We start from the raw sequence: 15,416 nt of genomic DNA on the forward strand, positions 1-15,416 counted from the left end.
GATTCAAGGTACAGGACCTTACCTTAGTCTTACAGCTGTGGGCCAGTCACCAGCAACTTAAAAAAATCAATATGCCTAATATTAGAGGGCTATTTAACATCATTTGAATGAATTAAATGATTTATAATTGTAAGTAAATGAGGAATCTAGCATGCATTTTCTAGTTCTGAATGTGATTAAACGAGAAAACTTGCATAACTGCCCAAAGGTGTTACAAAAACAGAACCTCACATCTCTTCCTCAGAAAAAATATATATAATATTACACAAACCTGGTATATATTTCTCCATCCACTCTCTCAGCTTCTGATGATCAACTTTTTTCAGTGGAATATTTGCCTCCATAAAAGCTCAAGTTGTAGATAAAATGAATGCGTCTTTATCGTATTTCGCTCGTTTTGCTGCTGAACTAGTGTCTGTGAGACTAGCTTGTCTTCTGATGCCCGTCGTCGTTAGCGCTTTATCCTTGTCCTTATGTGAAACTCTTATTAATATGTTTCAGGCACGTGTCCTTTCTCTACCAGTCAATTCGCACATTGCAGTATTTGTACATCAGTATCTTTCTAGTTTTGTCAAACACGCAAAATCCTTCCGATCCAAATTCTTTTTCTCGATCAAAAACTGTCAACCATTTTAATAAACCGAGCACAAAATAGGAATTATTTATTTACTTAATCGTATGGTGATTATAACTACAAATTTATAAGTCCAGATCCAATTGCTTCAGCCACTCTACAACACTTTCTGAAAGATGAAACAGGTCACTGGGGCTTCTGGAGTAGGCATGAATAGGGCAGTGCAGGATGACAGGATCCATGGTCTGCTCCTCTTCACTGCATTCACACACTGGAGAATCCATCCAACCCCACGTATAGCGTAAGAAATTGCAGCGTCCATGCCCAGTTCTGAGTCTGTTGAGACGACACCATAGTTTTTTTGGGAGGTCGAATCCCTTCATTTTCTGGGTTGGATTTAGTTCATGAGCATTTGTTCCAGATGTTGGGTAACAAAATTCCTGGTGAACTGGTAATGAGAGAGATGACCAGATCATCTTTGCTTCTCTCATCAGAGCTTTCTTTCTCCTCAGGTGGGATGGTGGGATATGACTAAGTACGGGTAACCAGTGGCGAAGTGTTGACTTTATAGTACCAGTTATTCAGCGCATGGTATCATTCAGCTTAGTATCCACTTTATGCACTTTACAGCCATACGTAAGCAGTCAGCCGAGGCTCCCCAGGAACTGCCACAAAGCTTGTGCAGGATGTTATTCCTTGTAACTTAGCGATTTTGTGAGAGCTTGGTGAGATGTTCTTTGTAATTCAGAGTTCTGTCCAGTGTGACTCCTAGATATTTTCGGTACGGGTTGAACTTTAGTTTTTCACAAGGAATAAAACAGATGGCTCGTAGTTTGTGAGTCGATTGCTGAGATGAAAACACGAAACCTCGGTCTTAGAAGCACTTGGGATCAAACGCCAAGACTTGAAGAATGTTGCCATTTTGACCAAGTCTGCTGAAAGAATGCCTTCTCCATCTTCAAAATTTCTGCTTTGAGCTACCAGTGCAATGTCGTCTGCATAGATGAACTTAGTAGCTGTGGTTGATGTAAATCATGGATGTAGAGGTTGAAGAGAACTGGGACCAATACTGATCCCTGTGGCAGACCATTATTTAATTTTCTTTTGTGACTTTTAGAATCACCTAAGAATACTACAAACCCTCTCTCACTGAGAATGTTGGAAATTAGGTTTGCAATTTCCAAGCAGGAAATTACTTCCAGAAAATTAAATGCACTGATCAGCAGCGATTTTCAACAGGCAAGAGTAAATACACCGTCACGTTACATGTACTTACGAATACTTAGTGCGATAAATTTCTCGCTACACAGGAAGCTAATTTAGCGATAATCGATATACTCAGCTTTCAGTATATATCGAAAGGGTATAAAGTTGATTGTGGCATCAATTATCGGATTTTATTGCCACAACTTGCCTCGAATCTCCGTCGTAAACTTCAAATGATGCAATTCCAAATAATTTTGTAAATTATTTCGTGATTTTGCCTAAACATAAATAGTTTCGCGTTTGAGCCAAATTTGTAAAATTTTGCAAATTTTTTGCGATTTCGCGCTTTGCGAAAAACAGATGCCTCTAATGACGGATATAGATTCTCCTTGATACTGAAGTCCTCAAAGGCACCATTAACAACAAAACTAAGGACCAGAGTTTTGTCAAGCAGCAAGCAAACACGAAGGCTCAGCACATCTTGTACATTCTCTGCTAGGGCATATAAATCTATACGACAGTGAAGCATAATGGTCTGCATTCACAGTAGTGTTGTATTCTTAGACGTTTCAAAATATTTCCAAAGGATTCCAAAGGACTGTCACCATGATCCATTTGATAAATAGGGTGACTTCTGCCTTCCTTGATGATCCCTCACCTGATGAGTCATTTAATGCAATCACTCTTAGCAAAAGGATCAAAAATCCTTTGGAACAGTAACTCCTGTCATTCTTTCACAGTTTTGCAAAAGCAGGCTTAATAAGATTTGACAACTAGCAATTAGTTATATTTTCATCTACATTAATAATAAGAGCCGCACTGTGATATCAGGGTTTCTTCATTTCGATAATTACTTATAAATTGTATAATTTTTAATTTATAAATTTATCTTTTTTCATGAATTATTAAGAAAAGAATATTTATTAGGACAATTTCTCTATGGAATATTGTACAAGTGTTTCCTTGACGACTGCTTTCTATTGTAGAAATAATTTATATATTTTCTCTTGAGTTATTTGTTTGTTTTAATCTTGTCAATCTTATGTTAATTTTAAGGACACTTCCTCTAAAGCATTACTTTGTCAATTTTATATATTTTTCATCTAAACAGTGTTATGTGGCTGAAGATGTTGATAATATACGAAACATGTACCACTTTTGACCATTAAAAATTGCCTTAAGCAATCATTGTATCGACTAGGTGGAAAATAAATAAATACTTAATTGTGAATCCCCGTCAGGAATTAATGGTTATGAATTTCATGTTTTTGGTCCGTATTGAACTGAGAGTACCGTGTAATTTATAATTTTGTGAATATATTTTAGTATTGAAAAGGTGGAAACGTTTACGTTGTTATTATTATTACTTATATATTTCCCCGTCAGGAAGTCAAGAAATTTAGAACACGTCTACACTTGCGGAAAAATTAATTCCATTTTCCATACATAATTAAATCATCTCAATAAATTAGCAATGTGCAAGTTCTTTTATGATATGAATACACAGAAAACATGAACAAATAGTATGTAGTAGATACCTGTGTGCCACACATACTGCACCCATACATACGTGCTGGCTGCGAAGAATAGCCAATGCACGGGTATGAAGAAGAAGCAGATCATGTCTGATGTGAGGGCGATGCAAATAAAAAACACAGAAAAGGCCTGCAACACAGATGTTTCAAAATCAAAATCAAGGGATCAAATATATCTAGTTCCCTCTATCACAATAATTCCTAGATTTCATTACTCACCAAGCCCTGGTATTTGAAGGAATCGTAAACACTTCGAAGAAGTAGCCAAAATGGCCACAGGAATTCAAAACGGAATTCCAGTATAAAGTCAGCTAGTAACACTAGAGCCCATAATATAAGAAATTTTAGGTAGAGGAGTGTACTGAAACAAAAAGAATTATTTCACTTATAAACATTAACAATGATACATTTGAGTTTTATCACGAATGACCGTGACAAAACAGACATCTTGAAATATTTAAGGGGCTAAATGCAATTTTTTTCACTAATGAAATTTTCACATTCATATGTACAAGTACCATTGCAAGATACTCAAGGGGCTAAGTGACATATTTTACAATAATGAAATTTTCACATTCATTGTAGAAGTACCATTGCAAGATACTCATTTAGTCCAAGTGTTCTCATCCCTCTTAACAGTTAAAACTGAGGTAGCATGTTTCATTTAGTGTGTTGGTATGCACCATGAAGTAGTATATGGTACTTTATTAACATCTCAGATGAGTTGAAAAGGCTGTAAAAGGACTAATGGCCCTGGTTCAGTTGTTTCCGAACAAAACAAAGAGGTAGAAAAGCCTTGGTTGGTTAGTGCAACTGTGCAACTGCAGTAGTTTTTCATTAAACAACAATGATAAAAGATCATAGTGTGTTTTGGCAAAAAAAGACTGTTTCCTCTCTTACTTTCAATTGGCCGTTACGAGACAGGTGAGGGAAATTAAACAAAAACCTGTAGTACCAAAATTTGGTAAACATTAACACGGTTTGAATGCCGGTTACTTTCTGCAATGGTCAGTAAAGTTTTGCAAGAAGATATTAGAGAGATGGCACCACCGGCGCGTATCGAGGTCATGTTTAGTTAGTAGCATCTCTTGAATGAAAGCACACCAATTTCAGCCATATTGGACTATTCCTTTGTGTTTGGCATTCGTGTGAATCAAGGAAGTCGAGTGATTTTCAAGAAATGGACGAAAAAGAATTTTGTGAGGTGATTAAACATTACTTTATGAAAGGCAAAACGCCTCAGGAGACTAAAGAGAAGCTTGATAAACATTATGGTGACTCTGCACCTTCGATTAGAACAGTTTATAAGTGGTTTCAAAATTTTCGGACTGGCCATATGGGCACAAGTTACGCTGAACGTTCTGGACGGCCTGTGGAGGTTACGAATCCAGAAATCATTGATCAAATCCATGATATGGTGATGGATGACAAGAGTTAAGGTGCGCGAGATTGCTAGTACTGTGGGCATCTCGACTAAACGGGTACATAATATTTTGCATCAACATTTGGACATGAGAAAGCTATCCGCAAGATAGGTGCCGCGACTGCTCACGCTTGACCAAAAACAGAATCGTGTGAAGTGTTGCAAGGATGGTTTGCATCCGTTCCAGAAGAATCCGGAGGACTTTAAGCGTAGTTTTGTCACTGTGGATGAAACATGGATACATTACTGTACTCCTGAGACCAAACAACAATCTAAACAATGGGTTACCAAGGGGGAATCTGCACCAAAAAAGGCGAAGACCCTTCCTTCAGCCGGAAAGGTTATGGTGACCGTCTTTTGGGATTCGCAAGGGATAATCCTCATCGACTATCTGGAAAAGGGTAAAACTATTACAGGTGCATATTATCCATCGTTAATGGACCATTTGAAAACCGAGCTGCAAGAAAAACACCCGCGACTAGCCTACAAGAAAGTCCTTTTCCATAACGACAATGCACCAGCACACACCTCAGTAGTTGTGCTCGCAAAATTAATGGAAATAGGATTCCAACTTGTTTCACATCCCCCCTATTCTCCAGACTTGGCTCCCTTGGACTACTATTTGTTCTCCAATTTGAAGAAATGGCTGGTGGGACAAAGATTTTATTCAAACAAGGAGGTGATTGCAAACCCTAATGGATATTTTGCAGACATGGACAAATCCTATTATTCGGAAGGGATCAACAAAGTAGAACATCGTTGGACGAAGTATATAAGCCTAAAAGGAGACTATGTTGAAAAATAAAAAAGGTTTATCCCAACCACCTAAGTAGTTTTTATTTTCGCACGGACTTTTCAGGTGGTGGTGGTGATTTTTGTTTTAAGAGGAAGTACAACAAGGTAATCATCCTCTCTGAACAAGTGGAAAAGAAATTTAAAATATAAAACAAAATTATTTATTCAACAAAGGAATTTGGAAACGCAGTACAAAATAAAACAAAAAACAATTATAGAATTAGGCCGAAAAGATTACTAACGTATCAAAAGGGAACGTACGTTCCCTGAATAACAGTACACTTGTAATTTTTATGCCCTTGATAAGTCCACTGTCGCACATAAAGCGGATGACGAGATCAGCAGTAGTCGCGTCATTGGCTAGTATGCATTCGAGTGTATCCTGCAGGCCGAGGCTCCGTCTTAGGCCAGAGAGGTCGGCGCACTCTGTGAGGATGTGGGCCACGGTGAAGTCAGCACCACGAGAACACACTGGGGGGGGGGGGGGTGTCTTCCCTCTTCAGGAGATAAGAGTGCGTGGATCGTAAATGACCTATCCCCAGCCTGCATGGTACCATGGCCTCTCACCGTGAAGGTTGGAAAGAGGACTGCTACATGGTAGTTGTCTTCTTAATTGCTCTCAGCTTGTTGGGATTTCGGATATCTAGCCACTCCGATTCCCAGGACGCCAAGATGGTTCGACGTAGCTGAGAAATATCCTTAGCAGGTACACTGACTGGTCTTGGAGGTGAAATTACAGCTTCCTTTGCAGCTTCATCCGCAAGTTCGTTTCCCGCAATCCCAACGGAGCTTGGTAGCCACGCGAAAGTGATTCTGGTGCCAGCATCCATTAACCTGGCTAGAAGGTCATGTATCAGCTGTACCAGTAGGTGTTGCGAGAAACAGGTTTCAATAGACTGCAGAGAGCTTAACGAATCGGTACAGATAAGTGGCTTCTTTCGTCACACAGTGCAAACTGCAGAGCCTCTAAGATGGCATAAAGCTCTGCAGTATACACGCTACATACTTTAGGAAGCTCTACTGGTGAAAAATATCCAATTCCCTCCAAGGAAATTTAGAATTTTCCATTTGGAATTGCTAGGCGGACAAGAATTCCGTTGTGGAGATTTATCTCCCGTATGCAGTTATCAGACTGTGCCTCTTATAAGGGCTTCACCTGCATACACCCCAGCGTCAGTGGGTAGGGTCTGACACATCCCACTCTGATGAGTCTAGTGTCAGACCTAAGACGAAATGCTGGTTAATAGAGCAAACGCCTGAAAAGCCTTACATCTGATATGTTTTTGACATTTATGTGTGAGATATGCAATGTCCCGTGCCCGGATATTTTGCAGGTGTTGTTTAATTTATTTTGTGATTTGTATTTTCGTGTCCAGTGTATTTTTCTTTGTTGTGATGTCTTGTTCGTTAACCAGGAGACCTAGTCCGACGGCTATCTCTGGGAAGAAAGGTTCCGACCTTATCCGTGATCATGAGTTCGGACCCATATAATTGCAATCTGTGACTATTTTGGAAGGGAAATTCAGACGCATCCTGAACAAGTGTTTTATATATTTATGTCTCAGTGATCGGAATGTATAAATGTAATTTACGCCAATTACTAGTGTATCAGGTATTACTATCGTATATCATGAACGGTTAGAAATCGAGCCTTCGGGCACAGAACTACTTAGGGACTTAATGAGGCAAGTAACATAACTAAATAAAATGTAATTTAGACATATTCCATGTAACCAAAAATTTCATTTTAATCTCTCATGTTCGTTACCCGCTTCATTTGTAAATGTTTTGTTTAGTGACAATTCATGTAATATACGTGTAACTTTTTCTCCATTAATACAACCAATGGTCGGTTGTTCATTTGATGGTTTTTTTATTTAGTATGATTTCATTTCGCGTTTTTTTTTTTTTTAAGTTTAATAAATCCTTTTTACCCGATTACTCGAGTTCTCATTCACTAGACTGATATGTACGTTGCCTGTCCATATACATTGGTGTATTATTTAGTTAGATATTTTTTTGTTGCCCATGTCCGAATGTACCATGTGCTTCTACCCCTGAACTAGGCTGAAATTAGGGTAGGATATGGTACAGTACATTCTAGGAAGAGCAGGATTTTTGGTCAGGTGACTACAGAATTATCAACACAAAATCAAAACAGAGAAAATGCAGCAGGTGGTTAAATAACTTACAAGATAATAGGGCAACAAGTAAACCACTATGACCAGCATAATGAAAGGATTATTATTGATGTGAAGATAGACACAAAGCCAATGCCCACCACAATAATGCAGGGCTATATGCCTACTAGTTTAGCAGATGATGAAATTGAAAGAATATATGAAGAGATAGAAAGAATATATGAAGAGATAGATTTAACAAGATATGTAAAAGATTACTAGAATCTACTTGTGATGGGAGACTGGAATGCAGTAGTAAACCAAAGACCAGAAGGTAATGCAGTAGGATCATTCAGATAGGGACAAATGAATGAAAGAAGTTGGCTGGTTGAATTCTGCACTGATCATAATTCAGCCCTCGCTAATACTTGATTCAAACACCACAAGTGACGGATGTATATGTGGACGAGACCTGGAGTCACTGGAAGATATCAAATAGACTTTATTATGATTAGGCAGAGATTCAGAAACCAGGTGTTGGATTGCAAGACTTTCCCAGGAGCAGATGTGGACTCACACCACAACTTGATCGTGAAATGCCATCCAAAGTTGAAGAAGTTGAAGAAGTGCAATGACGTTGGAAGTTATATGGTCCTAGGAAAGGTAGATGCTGCATACAGAAAAATCAAGACAGAAAGGAAGGAAGGAATGCAAGGCAATAGGATGTAGACAAGTTGAAAGAAAAGAATGTGAGGGATTGTTTCAAGGAACATTTTGCACATGGAATAAATGAAAAGGGTGAATCAAACAAGAGAAAGAATGGACTGTCATGAAAAATGAGGTCAGTAGGGCTGCTGAAAAAATGTTAGGAAGAAAGGAAAGATCAACAAAAATTAACTGATAACTACGAAGATACTAGACCTGATTTATTAACGACAAAAACACAAGAATGAAAAAAAAAATTTTTTTTAATGACAAAAGAATACAGGCGATTAAAGAATGAAGGACAGCTAAGGAAGAATGGCTGAAGGAGAAGTGCAAGGATGCTAAAGGTTGTATGGTCCTAGGAAAGGTAGATGCTGCATATAAGAAAATCAAGGAAACCTTCCGAGAAAGGAAAACTAGAGTATAAATATTAAAAGCTCAGATGGAAAACAACTTCTACGGAAAGAAGACAAGGCAGAAAGATGGCAGAAACATGTCCAACAGTTGTAGATAATATGGTTCTGGAACAAGAAGAGGCTGTTGATGCTGATGAAAAAGGAGACCCAATTTTCAGGTCAGAATTTAACAGAGCTTTGAGAGACCTAAACGAACAAGGCACCTGGAATTGATGATATACCCTCAGAATTACTGACTTCCTTAAGAGAAACCAGCACGGCAAGCTTATTCCATTTAGTGTGTAAGATGAATGATACAGAAGAAGTGCCATTCGATTTAAGTCAGAACGTTTTTATATCTAATCCCAAGAAAGCAACTGCTGGCAAGTGCGAAAACAACTGTGCTATTAGGTTAGTATCTCATACCAGCAAAGGAAAAAGATTGAAAAAAAAAAAAAAAATCTCAAGAAAGCCTTGAATAAACAGAATTTATGATTATGTTGGCAGTCTGGTTCTTCCCAAAGAGGAAAAAAATGGTATAATGCATGAAATGTGCACAGGAGGTGCTAGAAAGCAGACAAATGCAGTGGTTGCTCCTGGTGGCAGAGATGAACATTCCTTGGAATGTCACTTGAATTTTAGTGAACAAAACACTATTGAAATAGGGATCAAGGTTCATTCAAAAGCTAAAACCTTCTGCTTCAAGGAGAAATGAGTTCAGACATGAATGGCTTCAATCGTAACCACTAGATTGCAGTAAAATACACGTGTGTACTGTGCGAGCAGTGCTCAACACTCCACCACGCACAATGCTCCTTACATGACGAACACTGCTCGGCACTCCACGCTGACAGGTTCATGAACATGCTGGAATGCTGTGTTCGATATATTTATTTCTTTCCATGTAAGAAAATCATTACAGATTTAATCGTTTTGGTGAAGCCATGTAACAGCGCTAAAAATTCTGAAGCTGTCTGTCCAAACCCAGAGATGCTACAGCCAGACGTCTGGGAGAGACAGTCTGCCTTTGAACCGAAGGGATGATTTGAACATTAATTCTTCCATGCGAGTGAGAAAGATAAGAAGGTGCTGAAATATTTAGGTTTGCAGGAGAAGTGTGTTTAGAGAAGTTCTCTCAGCAAAATACACGTTAGGGAAAGTGTATTGCGGCATCAAGTTATTGTGGTGGAAGTTTCAGTCAGGTTGTGAGCTGAAATTTTGTATTCATAAAGTCTCCTAGTAAGCCGAGTAGCAATCGAGCACTTGTTACTTGTAGAGTTTTACAAAGTCAGACTAGAAATATAATTTAATGGCTTTTTAAAAAAGCTTTCAAGTAAAGAAGTGCTCAAGAACACAAATTTTTCTCAGAGCCTGGAGCTGATAGCTCAAGCTTGCAGTGTGGGTGTACATACCTTGCCCAATATTCTTTCTGAGGGCACAAATAATGTTGAAATAGGGAATAAGCCTGCATTCAGATCACGAGAGAAATATCGCACAGTTCAGAAATGTGCAAAAAATTTGGAAGACTTTGAAAAGTGTGTTTTATAGAAACAATATTTTACTTGTACAATAATGGATAATTTCCAGTGGCTAAGAAATTGGTATGCCTTTGCTGCAGGACCTAGTGTTTACAGTGCACTTTGTCCTCTGGTATAGGCTAGATCAATTTTGTTACTTTCACAGATCTGTCTTTGTCTTATCCTTGGCTTTGACAATATGAAAGTGACTGAGGTATGAGCGATGCTAGTAAGGCCATTCCTTATCCAGCCAGTCCCTGCTATGAATGGTGTGAAAATGTTGCTCATAGGGTCGGTTGGTGTATGCATTTCAGTGGGCTTGGCAGACTGATATGTAATAGCAACTTCTGGCTCGGTGAGGAAAGTAACGGGAAACTACCTCACTCTTTTCCCTAGTACACCTCTTCAGTGATGCCTAGGCCATCTATGACAGCTGATGGCAGAGCTGTTGAGGATCCCACCAGCGGAATCGCTGATGGACTGAACATACATACAAGAAATTGGTGTACTTCATGAAGGAGAAAATTAACTACAGTAGACTCTTGATTATCGGCCGGCATATTATCTGCTTCGCTGAGTATCCGCAGTTAACAGAAGGACCAAGCAAGTGGCCATGTGGTTTGGGTCAAGTAGCTATCAGCTTGCATTTGGGAGATAGTGAGTTCAAACCCTACTGTCAGCAGCCCTGAAGAGGGTTTTCCATGGTTTCCCATTTTCACACCAAGCAAATGCTGTAGCTGTAACTTAATTAAGACCATGGTTGCTTCCTTCCTATTCCTAACCCCCTCCTATCCAATTGCCACTATAAGATCTACCTGTGTCAATCCGACGTAAAGTACCTCAATGTGACTGTACAGTACCTCAGAAGGGGTAGCACAGAGTCTCTTCCTCCACCTGCCTCTCATTGGATATAATCTTGCAACCACCCTGACCATTTCTATTGTTCTTGTTCTATATGCAGGTTCAGTCTGGGAATAAGATGGGCATTCATTGTACAGTAAAACCTCTCTATAATGGACACCTTCGGGACAAAAAAAAAAAAATGTCCGTTATGAAGGGGTGACCACCTGAGGTTATGAAACTGGTACCATTAAACATATGTGTTAACAATTCTCGCAAATGTACCTTTAATTGTATAATGTATACAGTATTGTACAATATACTGCACTGTACTCACATGAGAAAGTTGTAGATGGGCTGCTGCAGCTGTGATGTACTGTATTAAAAAGACAAAAGCACTTCTATGGAAACCTCTATTGAGCACACTGTACACTATTACCGTTCACCATGTTAAAATTAAGAACATGCGAGTTTTTGAAACTTTTAATCAATATGTAGATGTAGCAATCTCTAGCACAGTACAGTAAAACATTAGCACTTGAAAAATCCTTAATGTTTATTTTATCCATTTCAGTTTAGCAATGATATATTCACTATGTGCAATTAAATCCTGGGCCAAATTTACACCTTTTTCATCGTTTTGTTTATAATAGAATTCTTTCAGTCGCTTAACAAAGTCGAGAATTTCCATATTTCCATAATCGGGAGATAGCGAGTTCGAACCCCACTATCGGCAGCCCTGAATATGGTTTTCCGTCGTTTCCCATTTTCACACCACGCTGTACTTTAATTAAGGCCACGGCCGCTTCCTTCTCATTCCCGGGCCTTTCCTATCCCACTGTCACCTTAAGACCTATCTGTGTTGGTGCGACATAAAGCAAATATCAAAAATAAAATTTTCCATATTTTCTTCAAAGTCGTCATTAGCATCACCTTCACTCCCGCCTTCATCATAATCTTCATTTTTGTCCTTCTTCCCTTGGATTGACTGAAGAATCATTTTCGTATTTCCACTCTCACACTTTGTTGAAATATCTGAATCAATTTCGATATAGGTGTTCACTTGTACACTGTAACCTGCTGCATTAATTAACTGTTGTATTATTTCCATGCTGTCAGGAAGGGTATCCGATTCTATTTCGGGATGTCCACCACTAGTGGGAAACCCAGGCTTTCAGAAAGCAGTTATGAATTGTTGACGCTGTAACATTTTCCATGCATCTTGGTTATCTATGAAATTGCTTGGAGAACATTCAGTCCCTTTGCCAGTGTTTGAAGGGTTACTTCATTCCCATTAAGTTCTGATACTATGTGCTTTATCACTAACAGTCTGTATATAACCTTGAAGTTCTGGATCACTCCTTGGTCAAGCGGCTGAGAAACTGATGTTACATTTGGTGGGAAAAAGACAATCTTCACATTTTGCAACTTAATTGTATCCAGATGCGATGCTGCATTATCAAGGAAGAACAACAACACTTTTAGCTCCTGGCATTTCATTTTGATGTTCAATTGTCCTAGCCACTCTGTCATTATTTCTCGGGTAATTCATGCTTTCCTATTCGATTTCCATTCAATGCCAAACTTCGTAACGTCCATATTCTTAAAACACCTTGGTTTTGCAGCTTTTCCTGTCACAAGGGGATTCTCCTGTTCTCCACTCATACTTGCACATAACACCACCATTAGACGTCCTTTCACAACTTTTCCACCAGTACAACGATTTCCTTCAAAACACAAAGTTTTGTTGCGCAAAGCATGGAAAAATAATCCAGTTTCATCGGGCATTCAAAATATTTTCCAGAGCATACCCGTCTATGATTGAAGGTATTTTCTCCTGCCAGTTTTCAACAATCTCCGTACTAACACCGGATGATTCTCCGCAATTCACTCAAGTTGATACCATGTCGCTTTCTGAATCTTTCTAGCCAGCCATTCGAGGCTTTGAAATCTCCAATACCTAATTCTGCTGCAAATTCTAACGCTTTTGCTTGTATCATTGGTCCTGACACAGGGACATTCTGACTTCTTATTTTAGCGAACCACTCTAGCGTTGCCTTGTCAATGAGAACTCCACTACCACTTTGAAACAGTTTAATGTGCTGTTCGTTGCCATTTCGATGCCATTCTTTCACTAGTTCCTCTGGCTTTTTCAAAATTTCAGCTGCCCGTGTCTTTTCAATCTTTAACACTTCGGACAGTTTACCGTTAGCTCCAACATCGACCAGTTGAGTGGTACCATGCTGGCATACAGGCCCTCACATTACCGTGGCATAAGGCTGTAGCACTGAACGGAGATTATGTTGAAAAACAGGGTATTCTAGCAAAAGGATTGGGGAATACCATGGTGTATTTGGATCCTCAATAAAAACAACCTTTTAAAAAAATAAATGTGTTGCATTATTTATTGAACTCTCTACGTATTAATAATTTTTATTTGTGCTGAAATATGTTTGAAAAACGAAAACATGGTGTTAACAATGAAACAAAAGCTTGAATCTGTGTGTAAACTTGAAGAAAGCAGCATTTTGCTACAGGCGTAGGTCAAACAACAATCCAAGACATCCGAAAGAACAAAGACAAGAAGATAATTAATTTTGCAAACAGTTCCGACTCATCCAAGGGTTTATCAAAATGAAAAAACTATGAAAAATACCCATTTAAGCAGAAATTGACAAAGCTATGTTGGTTTCAACAGAAGCAAGCAGAAGGCATGCAAGTGTCTGGTGTAATACATGCTACACAGACATTTTTCTTCAAAACATGTTTGTGGGTTACTGTAGTCACGTCCTAGTTCGTGAACCGTGGGCAACAGCTGAGTGGCCTAGTAAGTGGTCCTGAGAGTCGGGATACCAGTTGCTATGGAATGGGAGTGGGCATCTCGGACATATTCTGAGTCTTGGCCCTCCTTGTGTTCAGGCGGCTAGGACTATATACAATTCACCGGTGGTCCATAACCCGTTAGAGGAGAGATCCTCACTTGGACTATGTGCAAGTAGGGTAGCATCCTGCTTCATGAATTTACCGAGCTCAGAACATTTTAAGCAAGCCTCGGACCTATGGGAGTAATGGAGTCCAACTCCCATTTGACAGACGAGGGACTCCTTGGAAACAACTTGGCGAACAAAACAGAATTCAATGGGGAGCTATCAATATTAATGGGGCTTTTGGAAGAAAGAAAGTAGAACTGGCTGAGGCAGCAACGAGGATGCATCTGGATGTGCTAGGAGTAAGTGATATTTGGGTAAGGGGAGATAATGAGGAAGAGATAGGAGATTATAGTGTTCTTGTCGAGTGTTAGAAACGGAAGGGCAGAGTCTGGGCTAGGGCTGTTTATCAGGAATACCATTGCACACAACATAGTTTCTGTTAGGCATGTAAATGAGCGAATGATATGGGTAGATTTGTCAGTTGGAGGAATTAGGACAAGAATTATGTCCGTGTATTCACCATGTGAGGGTGCAGATAAGGATGAAGTTGACAAGTTTTATGAAGCATTGAGTGACGTCGTGGTCAGAGTCAACAGCAAGGATAGAATAGTGCTAATGGGCGATTTCAATGTGAGAATTGGGAATAGAACTGAAGGATACAAAAGGGTGATTGGTAAATGTGGGGAAGATATGGAAGCTAATAAGAATGGGAAGAGTTTGCTGGACTTCTGTGCTAGTATGGGTTTAGCTGTTACGAATACATTCTTCAAGCATAAGGCTATTCACCACTACACATGGGAGGCTAGGGGTACCAGATCCATAATAGACTATATCTTAACCAACTTTGAATTCAGGAAATCTGTTAGGAATGTACGAGTTTTTCGCGGATTTTTCAATGATACAGACCACTATCTGATCTGTAGTGAACTAAGTATCTCTAGGCCTAGGGTAGAGAAAGTGAAATCTGTCTGCAAACGAATAAGGGTAGAAAATCTCCAGGATGAGGAAATTAAGACAGAAGTACATGGATACGATTAGTGAGAAATTTCGAACAGTAGACAGTAAGCAGGTTCAGCATATAGAAAGTGAATGGGTGGCATACAGGGATGCTGTAGTAGACACAGCAAGGGAATGCCTAAGAACAACTGTGTGCAAAGATGGGAAAAGGCGAACATCTTGGTGGAATGATGAAGTGAGAGTGGCCTGTAAACTTAAATAGAAGGCTTAACAGAAATGGCTCCAAACGAGGGCCGAGGCGGACAGCGATTTATACGTAGATGAAACACGAGCGAAACAGTCGAATCAAAAAAGAAGTCATGGGAAGATTTTGGTAATAACCTGGAAAGGCTAGGTCAAGCAGCAGGGAAACCCTTCTG

The 15,416-nt window shown here is 39.3% G+C and overlaps 1 protein-coding gene across 1 annotated transcript in view; it reads right to left on the minus strand.

Annotated features, from left to right (window-relative positions):
* Positions 1–15,416, minus strand: part of LOC136857567 (macoilin-1) — a 258,858-nt gene that overhangs the window by 211,899 nt on the left and 31,543 nt on the right. Inside the window, exons 2-3 of the mRNA XM_067136330.2 lie at positions 3,535–3,676; positions 3,319–3,445 (exon numbers count right to left, since the gene is read on the minus strand). Of these exons, the coding sequence (XP_066992431.2) occupies positions 3,319–3,445; positions 3,535–3,676 (269 nt within the window). The remainder of the gene's footprint in view (positions 1–3,318; positions 3,446–3,534; positions 3,677–15,416) is intronic.

Source organism: Anabrus simplex, chromosome 1 (genome assembly GCF_040414725.1).
Source record: "Anabrus simplex isolate iqAnaSimp1 chromosome 1, ASM4041472v1, whole genome shotgun sequence".
Lineage (NCBI taxonomy): Eukaryota > Metazoa > Arthropoda > Insecta > Orthoptera > Tettigoniidae > Anabrus > Anabrus simplex.